Source organism: Panulirus ornatus, chromosome 64 (assembly GCF_036320965.1).
Source record: "Panulirus ornatus isolate Po-2019 chromosome 64, ASM3632096v1, whole genome shotgun sequence".
Taxonomy (NCBI): Eukaryota; Metazoa; Arthropoda; class Malacostraca; order Decapoda; family Palinuridae; genus Panulirus; species Panulirus ornatus.
The window spans coordinates 3,370,297-3,382,767 of NC_092287.1; the positions used below are offsets into that span (position 1 = coordinate 3,370,297).

At 50.7% G+C, this 12,471-nt stretch overlaps 2 protein-coding genes across 2 annotated transcripts in view; one reads left to right on the forward strand and one right to left on the reverse strand.

Annotated features, from left to right (window-relative positions):
- LOC139746279 (3'-5' RNA helicase YTHDC2-like) overlaps window positions 1-12,471 on the reverse strand; it is a 251,303-nt gene that overhangs the window by 230,856 nt on the left and 7,976 nt on the right. The window lies entirely within an intron of this gene.
- LOC139746286 (uncharacterized) overlaps window positions 1-12,471 on the forward strand; it is a 108,892-nt gene that overhangs the window by 86,728 nt on the left and 9,693 nt on the right. Inside the window, exons 2-3 of the mRNA XM_071657363.1 lie at window positions 8,853-9,047; window positions 10,741-10,779. Coding sequence (XP_071513464.1) covers window positions 8,854-9,047; window positions 10,741-10,779 — 233 coding nt within the window. The 5' untranslated portion in view covers window position 8,853. The remainder of the gene's footprint in view (window positions 1-8,852; window positions 9,048-10,740; window positions 10,780-12,471) is intronic.

Genomic DNA, 12,471 nt, shown 5'->3' on the forward strand with positions numbered 1-12,471 from the left:
CGTAATCTGAGAGAGAGAGAGAGAGAGAGAGAGAGAGAGAGAGAGAGAGAGAGAGAGAAAGGAAGAAAGAAATTAACAAACGTAATGGTGAGAGAATATATATATATATATATATATATATATATATATATATATATATATATATATATATATATATAACCAGCACTACTAACCCAAAAAATATGTTTTTCAACACAGCAAGGTGACCCCAACCCATTTTCCATGAATTACCCACTGTTCGGTGCACACGTCCCGAAAAATATACCAAAATGGTTGAATTCAACAGCAAAATTATACATGATGAACACAGGGGAAATGTGCACTGCCCCATATTACGCCACCAGTTCCGTATAACGAATATATATATATATATATATATATATATATATATATATATATATATATATATATATATATATATGTCCCCCAGACACTGGCCGTATATAATGCATTACCACTTACACAGGAGACGGATGTAAATGGTCGCTGTTTGATACACATGTAAACTGCGATTTACACTGAGATTTACATAGTCACTCTGGCCATTGAATAAGGCCCTTAAGTCACTGCTTATATTAAGACTTTCGCTTTTATTACTTGAGCAGGACGTGTATGCTGGATACTTACTTAATGACACGCTAGTGATGGACGACAACCATGACATCCAACAATATACATGCAGATGAAGCTAATCCATTATGCAGGAGTATGCATATGCAGTCATATGTACATGCACGTATAAACACACACACACACACACACACACACACACACACACACATACTTATGCAGGTAAATATATACAATCTTGTATAAGCGACTTCCTCCATCTTCTTTATTGATGGCGTATCAAGACGTGAACCTTACACACGATACCTTGGCTTGGGGTGACTTCCCGTCTGTGTGATAATACAGGAGGGACAGCATTCCAGACCCCAGGCTCTGGCACTGGCTCAAGTCGCCCTCCATGACTATCTCCAAGGATAAGAAATATATATGTGTGTGTGTGTGTGTGTGTGTGTGTGTGTGTGTGTGAGGAGGAGGATAAAAAGCTCCCACACACAAAATACCTCGAATTCGTGCGTGTCGTCAACTGGGAAGGCCAAAGCCAATTCGTCAGTGAGGTGGATGCAGAGCGGCCGTGAGAATCAGCTTGCCCCCGGACCATCAGCGGTAATGTGAGGTGGTGTCGTGTGTGGCCCGCACCTACAGCAGACACACAGGCCCCCCTCCCGGGGAGGTCCTCTGTAGGGAGAGGGAGGGTGTCGCATGGCTCAAAGACCACACAAACCATGGTTCAGAGGCCACACAAACCATGGTTCAGAGACCACACAAACCATGGCTCAAAGACCACACAAACCATGGCTCAAAGACCACACAAACCATGCCTCAAAGACCACACAAACCATGGTTCAGAGGCCACACAAACTATGGCTCAAAGACCACACAAATCATGACCCAAAGACCACACAAACCAAGGCCCAGAGACCACGCAAACTCCCACTGTCTCATCACAGACCACACAAACCATGGCTCAAAGACCACACAAACCATGGCCCAGAGACCACGCAAACTCCCACTGTCTCATCACAGACCACGTCATCCCTACATCCCACGTCTTTCACATCCACACAGCGTGCCACACAGTCAGGGCAAAGCAACGCACGAATGACACACACACACACATATATATAGATCACCCATCCCCTTTCGTTCTCCCGTAACTCCATCCCAGCTTGGGACCAGTCCCGGGTCGGGGTCCCCGTGCCATGAGCACTTTAAGGACCCGTAATGAGGCTTGAACAGGTACGAAAGGCGACACTTGGCGCTCCGTGCCCCCGCGATTGGCCGTGATAGCGATTAACCTGATCCCACACCACCTCACCTCACCCAACCCCCCACACCTCTGGCGAATTGGCTGGAGCCCCCATTATGGGGGGAGGGGGGGTCCTCTGCCATACTACACGTATGACGTCATGTATCATGAATATATATATATATATATATATATATATATATATATATATATATATATATATATATATATATATATATATATATCCAGCGTGAGGGGAAAAAATATCTTATTTTCTGTAGACAACAAGAAGGAAAATACCCAATTTACTTTGAACAGCATCGGCGTGGTCAAGTTGCCGTACCGTCGTGCTCAAGGGGTCGTACCGTGTGTTCAAGGGGGTGTTTAACACGACTCCACCACTCGCTCAGGCCACATTAACTGCGTACCACATCTTTCAAATGGCTCTCACGGCATCTTCAGAAGCCATACTTGAGCCCCCCTGCCAATTACCGTGGACTCCGGTAATTACAGAGGGATCACACACACACACACACACACACACACACACTAAACACCCCCAGAGAGAGAGAAAAAAATATGAAACTACCCCCAGAAAAGACCTGGACACATGGGGGGGGGGATTGGGGGGAGGGAAGGGGGGGGAAAACATGAGAGACCATCCACCCCCCCCCCTCCCGAGGGGGGCCAGGGGGGGGGGGGGGATGGAGGCAAGAAATTTTAATAACTGCTTCCCTCGTGGCTCGAAATAAATACGAGAGAGAGAGAGAGAGAGAGAGAGAGAGAGAGAGAGAGAGAGAGAGAGAGAGAGAGAGAGAGAGAGAGAGAGAGAGAGGTCAGACCGGAGAACTGGTCAATTCTTGAAGACCACTCACGTTCTCGTTAGATTCTATCTCTTTATCTATTTTTGTTGTTTGTTTGTTTGTTTGCGGAGTAAATGTGGTCCTTGAGTACTGGTGTGGGGACTCGGGGGGGGAGGGGGCAGGGGGGGGGGCGGGTGTTGTGACACTGGGTAACAACACTATCGCTGGTTAATTACCATATCAATCCATCATTAATAACCGCTTAAATAATCCCTGGTGAACATGAACTCAGGACCATTCAAGTGTCTACGGACGTGCACACCCACATTTCACTAACAACTCACAACTCACAACTCGATGTACGTACTCACCCACATTTCACGAACACCTACACAGCTGGTTCTCGAACCCCGGCCCATCCTTGTGTGTGTGTCAGCCACAACACAAGAGATAAAGTATCAATAAATAAATTACATACCCGCTCGTGTGTAACGTATTCCCCTTCATCAAGTGTTGGTTACGACTATAACACCTCCTATCCTCCCCACACCCCACCCCATCCCACACTATCCTGTCCTCTATCCTCACTATCATTCTGCACACTCAGCACTATCATAGTGATGACACTATCCCCTACACTATTCTCTATCCCCGGCACTATCCTGTGCAATATCGCCACTACCCACTATCCTCACCGCTATCCACTATCCTTGCCACTACCCACTATCCTCGCTACTACCCACTACCCTCGCCACTACCTACTATCCTCGCCACTACCCACTATCCTCGCCACTACCCACTATCCTCGCCACTACCCACTATCCTCGCCACTACCCACTATCCTCGCCACTACTCACTATCCTCGCCACTACCCACTATCCTCGCCACTACCCACTATCCTCGCCACTACCCAGTATCCTCGCCACTACACACTATCCTCGCCACTACCCGCTATCCCAGCCCCTCCTGGGAGGGAGGGGCTGGAGGCAAGAGCATGACAACCCACGCCTCATGAGCGGTAGACGTCGTCAAACCCTACCATTCTCGCCCCTAGGTCAGCCGGGAACAGAGGTGAGAACTGCATGCATACTTGTACCCCCACGCCCACCGGCTCTCTCTCTCTCTCTCTCTCTCTCTCTCTCTCTCTCTCTCTCTCTCTCTCTCTCTCTCTCTCTCTCTCCCCGGGGCCTCCTCATCCCTTTACCGCCTCAAGTTATTAACCACGACGACTTAATGAACGACCCAGGATCACGACCAGGACGACTTAATGAACGACCCAGGATCACGACCAGGACGACTTCATGAACGACCCAGGACCACGACCAGGAGGACTTCATGAACGACCCAGGACCACGACCATGACCAAGACGACGCGCTGGACCAGAGGAGGAGGAGGAGGAGGAGGAGGAGGAGGAGGAAGAAGACGACTCATTGTGTGGGCGAGAATGACATCATTACGTTGTGGACGGGGGAGGAGGCTGGCAGGAGCGTAAGTGACTTCATTATACCCTGACCACGAAATGACATAGCTAGAGTGACTTTATTATACACCCTCACTGTGAGGGAAGACCCACCACCCACCCACCTCCCCCTCCATCTATTATACACCCTCACTGTGAGGGAAGACCCACCACCCACCCACCTCCCCCTCCATCTATTATACACCCTCACTGTGAGGGAAGACCCACCACCCACCCACCTCACCCTCCATCTATTATACACCCTCACTGTGAGGGAAGACCCACCACCCACCTCCCCCTCCATCTATTATACACCCTCACTGTGAGGGAAGACCCACCACCCACCTCCCCCTCCATCTATTATACACCCTCACTGTGAGGGAAGACCCACCACCCACCTCCCCCTCCATCTATTATACACCCTCACTGTGAGGGAAGACCCACCACCCACCCACCTCCCCCTCCATCTATTATACACCCTCACTGTGAGGGAAGACCCACCACCCACCTCACCCTCCATCTATTATACACCCTCACTGTGAGGGAAGACCCACCACCCACCCACCTCCCCCTCCATCCTTCCTCTCCCCCTCCCTCCGTCAGCCACCACCCGAGGATCCATGGCCCTGGCGGCTCCTCCTCCTCCTCCTGCCTTGCCTCACTCCCTCCCTCACTCACTCCCTCCCTCACTCACTCACTCACTCACTCACTCACTCATTCACTCATACCTTCATGAGGTGGCGACACGGCTGCCTCTCCCTCCCTCGCTCACACACAATGAAGGAAGAAAAAGACATTTCTTAAAGTCGGCTCTCTCTCTCTCTCTCTCTCTCTCTCTCTCTCTCTCCCACGAGGCAGAATTTACATCAGTTCAAGACTATTTGAGGCTCACGACGCATCCCCGCCTCCCTCAGTCGATTATTACACGAAAGTGCACTTGGGAACTTATCGTGTTCCATTTTCCTCGTGGACTCGTAGGAATATATATATATATATATATATATATATATATATATATATATATATATATATATATATATATATATATATATATATATATATATTCCCTGACAGAGAGAGAGAGAGAGAGAGAGAGAGAGAGAGAGAGAGAGAGAGAATGTGCAGCCGGCCTTATTCTTTCTTTTTTTCTTTCTTTTCCGAAAATTCTCGGCAGCCGTGAACACCGCCCCCACCCCTCCCTTTTACCATCTTCCTGACACAAACAGCCATAATGATCCACCCGGTCACGGACGCCAGGCAGGGAGAGACCACCCTCCATCTTGCATCTCATTTCAGTGTCCACCAAATTCGATGGCTCTTCATCATGACATAATATCATACGCCACCCAGGGTTAATACATCAGCACCCAGGGTTAATACATCAGCACTCAGGCTTAATACATCAGCACTCAGCCTTAATGCATCAGCACCCAGGGTTAATACATCAGCACCCAGGGTTAATACATCAGCACCCAGGGTTAATACATCAGCACTCAGCCTTAATACATCAGCACCCAGGGTTAATACATCACTACTCAGGGTTAATACATCTGCACGTGGGGGTTAATACACCAATACGAAGGAGTGAATTCACCCACACAAAAGTTAATACATCACGAAGTTAATACACATCAATACAATATAGTTAATACATCAACACGAGAAAGTTCAACCATCAATACACGAAAGCTCAAACATCAATAGCGTTGAGACGCTAATATCAGGGATTATAATGAGGGATTTCCACTGTGCACACACGGAGAAAGAGGAAGCGGGTTACTGTGAACCATTATGCAAATTACACAACTAAGAATCATGTAAAAACTTTACGAGTGAAGCAGTAACTATACATACCAAACTGCATAAGAACCGTCAAATAGGCAATAGTGCCTCAGGCTAATAATACCTCATACTAATAATGATGCCTCACGCTAATGATGCCTCATACTAATAATGATGCCTCACGCTAATAATACCTCATACTAATAATGCCTCACGCTGATAATGCCTCACGCTAATAATGCCTCATACTAATAATGCCTCATGCTAATAATGCCTCTTGTAGATAATGTCTCATGCTAGTAATGCCTCACGTTAATAATGCCTCACGTCAATAATGCCTCATGCTATAAATGCCTCGTCAATAATGTCTCACGCTAATAATGTCTCACGTTAATAATGCCTTATTCTAATAATGCCTCACGTCAATAATGCCTCACGCTAATAATGCCTCATGCTCATAATGCCTCATGCTAATAATGCCTCGCGTTAATAATGCCTCACGTTAATAATGCCTCACGCCAATTGGCTGGCACATTCTCGTACTGAGCACGACAATTCGACCCTCGAGAACGACGACCCGCTTTTGAAGATGAAGTACGACCCCCACAAGCACGACAGTGCAACCCTTGTGCACGATGACCTGGTCGTGCTCAAGGTCAGTATCATCACACTCGAGGGTCGTACCATCGTACTCAAGGATAGCACCGTCGTGCTCAAGGGTCGTACCGTCGTGCTCAAGGGTCGCACCGTCGTGCTCAAGGGTCGCACCGTCGTGCTCAAGGGTCGCACCGTCGTGCTCAAGGGTCGTACCGTCGCGCTCAAGGGTCGTACCGTCGTGCTCAAGGGTCGTACCGTCGTGCTCAAGGGTCGCACCGTCGTGCTCAAGGGTCGCACCGTCGTGCTCAAGGGTCGTACCGTCGTGCTCTCAACAGCCATACCGTCGTGCTCAAAGGAACTGCACGCTACATCTTTCCATAAACCCACAACCGAAGACAATCCCCCAGGGGACACGACCCCCCCTCTCAAACAATCCCCCAGGGGACACGACCCCCCTCTCAAACAATCCCCCAGGGGACACGACCCCCCCCCCTCTCAAACAACCCCCCTTCGATCTCAGGAGGGGGTTGGGGGGTCGTATTTCTAATCCGGATTCCCTCGACGTGGTACGACCGCGGGACTTGGGTCGTTCTTTTAAAGCTGCGTTCGGCCAACGCTCACCAGAGGTCGAGTGAACCACCTCCCTCGCACGGACGTGTGACCGTCAACTGGGGGGGGGAGGGCCAGAAATGTTGGTTCGAAATGTGACGGTGGTTCTCAAATAAGCCACGGGGATAATACCATGGGGGAGAGGTGGGGGCCCTGAGAATTAATTTCCCCTGTGGCCGGAGAGAATGGCCTTCCCAGGGCCAACCAAAAATTATGGTTACGGAGTTTTTCTTCTTTTTTTTCTTCCTCTTTTTTTTTTTGACTTTCATTCTTGTCTCTCTGGTAAAGGCGTACGGAGGACAGGGTCTGTCTCTCTGTCTGTGTGTCATGTGAAGGATGTGGACGTTATGTGACGGGTATGGGGGGGGTGATAAGACGGGTATGGCTATGATGTGACGGGTGCAGGGGAAGTATGACGGGTGAGGGTGATGTGACGGGTGTGAGGGGTGGTGTGACGGGTGTGGGTGTGTGCGGGTGGGTTGTGAGGGTGTTGGGGGTGGGGGTGTGACGGGTGTGGGGGTGGTGTGACGGGTGTGAGGGTGGTGTGTGACGGGTGTGAGGGGTGGTGTGACGGGTGAGTTGGGTGGGGGTGTGAGGGTGTGGGGTGGTGTGACGGGTGTGGGGGGTGGTGTGTGACGGGTGTGGGGGGTGGTTGGTGTGACGGGTGTGGGGGTGTGACGGGTGTGGTTGTGACGGGTGTGGGGGTGTTGACGTGGTGAGTGTGTGTGACGGGTGTGGGGGTGGTGTGACGGGTGTGGGGTGGTTGTGACGGGTGTGGGGGGTGGTGTGACGGGTGTGGGGGTGTGTGTGAGGGTGTGGGGGTGGTGTGACGGGTGTGGTGGGTGGTGTGCGGGTGTGAGGGTGGTGTGACGGGTGTGAGGGTGGTTGAGGTGTGGTGTGTGACGGGTGTGAGGGTGGAGTGACGGGTGTGGGGGGTGGTGTGACGGGTGTGTGGGTGGTGTGACGGCGGTGGGGGGTGGTGTGACGGGTGTGAGGTGGTGGACGGGTGTGGGGGGTGGTGTGGACGGGTGGTGAGGGTGGTGTGACGGGTGGTGGGGGGTGGTGTGACGGGTGTGAGGGTGGTGTGACGGGGTGGGGGGTGGGTGTGACGGTGTGAGGGTGGTGTGACGGGTGTGGGGGGGGTGTGACGGGTGTGGGGGGTGGTGTGACGGGTGTGAGGGTGGTGTGACGGGTGTGAGGGGGGTGTGACGGGGTGAGGGGGTGTGACGGGGGGGGCGGTGTGACGGTGTGAGGGTGTTGTGACGGGTTGAGGGTGGTGTGACGGGTGTGGAGGGTGGTGTGACGGGTGTGAGGTGGTGTGGACGGGTGTGAGGGTGGTGTGACGGGTGTGAGGGTGTGTGACGGTGTGAGGGTGGTGTGACGGGTGTGAGGGGGGTGTGACGGGTGTGAGGGTGGTGTGACGGGTGTGAGGGTGGTGTGACGGGTGTGGGGGGTGGTGTGACGGGTGTGAGGGTGGTGTGACGGGTGTGGGGGGTGGTGTGACGGGTGTGAGGGTGGTGTGACGGGTGTGACGGTGGTGTGACGGGTGTGCTTTATCACCACTCCGTTTGAAGGTGGACACCTGGCCACCACTGAGCCGGTACACACACACATTCCAGAGCGCCTTCGCCTCATGCCGCAGGAACGTAACTGTACACAAGTATTACTTTACTCGACCACAGGATGACTTCAAAGCAGGACTTCCCCTCCTACAGGAGGTGGCACCACGTGCCCTTCACTAGAACGCCTTCAAAACAAACAGGTCTTTTCTCTCCCCTCCTGCAGGATGCGTCTACTGCCGGTGTGGATGCTGGCCGTGGCCGGCTGGGTGGCCGCAGCCGCCCCTGGCCTGCGGAGCGACGATGACCCGCAGGGCGAAAACCTGGGCCCCGCACTGAGGGAGCTGGCCAGACGCAAGAGGGCCACCTCCAAGTCCAACATCCCTTATTCTAACTACAGGCCCCTCACAGGGATCCACAGGTGAGCAGGAGGGAGGATCATAGTAAGGTTCCTGAGCAGCGGGTGTGGAGAGCAAGGCTTCGGTGGTGTGGTGGTGAGGTGTGGAGAGCAAGGCTTCGGTGGTGTGGTGGTGAGGTGTGGAGAGCAAGGCTTCGGTGGTGTGGTGGTGAGGTGTGGAGAGCAAGGCTTCGGTGGTGTGGTGGTGAGGTGTGGAGAGCAAGGCTTCGACGCTGTGGTGAAGGAGAGGCAGAGTAAGACTGTGGTGTGACACAGAGAGTAATATTTCGATGGTGATGTGGTGTGGAAAGGAGAAGCACCCACGTCTTCTCTGGTATGGTGTGATGAATGATGACTCCCAGCAGCTACATTCCCTTGCTGTGGTGGGACTCATACCCTTGGTATAGCGCTAATGGTAGCCAAATGCAACGAGATATGGCTTAGCCTGGTATATCATAGTGTCCCTTTAGTATGGTAGGGAATAATGAATCGTGGTAGATATGTGCCTCCGTATGGTAGTGAATGGTACATTCAATTATCAATATTCAGTATAAACATGTATGGTAGGTTATTGTGGCCACATGCACTCGATACAGTGATAAATGGTGGGTCATGGTAGCCAGGAATATTGTGAGACCTGAGGAGTGCACTGTGGTTGGTATGGTTGGAGAACTGTATAAGATATGCAGATGAATGGTACACTATACACTCGAGTACCATAGTGATGGTAGTGGACTAAGCTGACAGAGAGCAGCATATGTTGGATTATGGTGGTGCATGGTTGCCATCATGGTAGCTATAAGCACAGCACAAGGTAGAACGAACAGTACAGGGTAGTAGTAACACCTTTACATGTCTATCTTTATAAGATCAACTATATTGACACCTAATTAGTTCTTAGCTTTGTTTTTTTCTTTGATTCTTAGTAACTAAATGATGTATACATATGTATGTTAATGAGCTAGCAATATACTCCCAATATAATACAAAATCAACCCATTCAGGACTACAGTACGACCCTCGAGGACCACGGTACGGCCTTCGAATTCGACGGTACGACGGTACGACACTTGGACTTGCCCCTTGAGGGTTGGGTCCAAGCACCGTCGTGCTCGAGGGTCGTACCGTCGTGCTCGAGGGTCGTCCAGTCGTGCTCGAGGGTCGTACCGTCGTTCTCAAGGGGGGTCAAGTACATATATAGAGCCCTAGGGATATCTTAACACTATAATACACGTATTGTTACACCTCTCACGACGTACGACCACAGCTGTCGCCAGGCTCCTTCGTTATCACCCTCAAAAACGACCTATGGTATCGCCGCTACCTACTAGGCAGCCCTTAACCATAAACTACTGCTTATCAAACATTGCACATAACGACAGGAAACACCTAAATTTGACTAAGTATCACTGTCGATGTGTTCACAAGTCGACACTTTACATCGGCGGCGGACGATACTCAAAAGGTCAAGGACCCTAATGTCGAAAGGTGGCAGCCCTAATTAAGATCGATGGCCAACCATATCTGGAGGTTGAAATGGTCAAATTCTTTTCAAAATCAACAAGTTTAAAAGTCAAATTCTTTGCCCATGAGAGCTTATATACTGGCGAAGGTAGCGAGGGGTGAGGCTGAGGGACGAGGTGTAACAATATGGCCACCAGTGGTCCCCGTAATCGGGCAGTGTCTGTTGATGGTCTTGCCTTTGCACCCTCTGCAGACCATACTCCGGGTGGAGGCACATCTCCCGGGTACGCAGGTGGGTACCTTTCCTCCTCCTCCTCCCCCACACACGTGTGCGCAGTCTGGTACCTCCCTCTCTCCCCAGTGAACGAAGGTAGATTCTCACTGTTTCGTAGGGGAGTATCTATTCTCCCCAACCCCCACCCCACCCTCTGTAGGAAACCTCCCCACTCAGCCTCTGAGGAACAGGTAGGTACCTGCCCCCCACAAGAGCAGGTAGAATATACTCACAAGCCGAGTCCATCCAGCAAGTTGTTTACGTTGATCAAGAAGAACAGCGGCTCCTTGCCCGGCCCTGCGGAACACCGCTGGTAACACCCTCAAACCCTCACTTATGATGCGCCTTTCTGGCATGTGTCGCCTGTTTACCTCCGACTGAAATAATCCCTAGTGCAGCGAAGGATTCGACTCGCTGTATCCGCCTCCGAGTAATGCCATTCTATACCAAATTCTTGTTGTGGGGCGTCAAATTCTCCCACGTGTGAAGGTAAGTGCGTCTATGTACTCGAGTGTGCACTTCTCCAGTGTACGGAGGTAAGGGCGCCTATGTATTCCAGTTGGCACTTCTCCCGTGCTATGTACTCCAGTGGGCACTTCTCCCGTGCTATGTACTCGAGTAGGCACATCTCCCGTGTACGGAGGTAAGTGCTTCTATGTACCCCAGTGGGAGCACCCTCCCGTGTTCCCCTCCCAGGCAGTTAATATAGGATACCTTTCCCATTCTCAGTCTCGTCAAACCAACATAGCTCAGTACACTCAAGAGATGTTTGATATACGCTGAAGCTTATGGTAGGAGAACAAAAACTAAAAAAAAAGTCCGATTTTCTTTTCTTTTCATTTTTTGTCAGTCTAAAAAGTCTTTCCATTATTTGCAATGTACTGCACGATTGCATGACAACCAATGTAAGACCCCTTGTGGAGGTTTTAATCGAAGTGTATCCTGTGTTCTCAGACGCAGGATACACTGCCAGGTGTAACAACCTCGTTAGTAACGCTAACAATGGGGTGGGTGATGGGGTCTGTGACGGGATGGCTGATCACCCAACCTGTGAGCAGCAAAAGATGACATCAAGGCCTCAAAGGTGCTACTGTAACCCCCATGAATACGACGACTTAACCCCCATGAATACGATGACTTAACCCCATAAATACGATGACTTAACCCCCATAAATACGACGACTTAACCCCATAAATACGATGACTTAACCCCCATAAATACGACGACTTAACCCCATAAATACGATGACTTAACCCCCATAAATACGACGACTTAACCCCCATAAATACGATGACTTAACCCCCATAAATACGATGAATTAACCCCCATAAATACGACGAATTAACCCCCCATGAATACGATGACTTAACCCCCGTGAATAAGATGACAACCACCACGAATACGATGACTTAACCCCTTGGGCATAAAGACTGAAACCCTTCAGTGGGACTTAACACTCTAACCAGGACGACCTAAAAAACCTCTCGAGAAGGACTTCCACCCTCGAGGACAACCACTGAACCTTCACCATAAGACGAGGCGTAAGATAATGACTTCCCGCTCGAGTATGACGAACTAAATAAATCCTTGAGTACGATGACTTATGGTCGTCCCTCTCAGGGGCTAAGTCGTCGTCGTGGTGGAAGAAAAAAATATGGGGGGGGGGGGAATTCACGTCACGTCACCACCCGGGTGTGGCTGGCTAACCT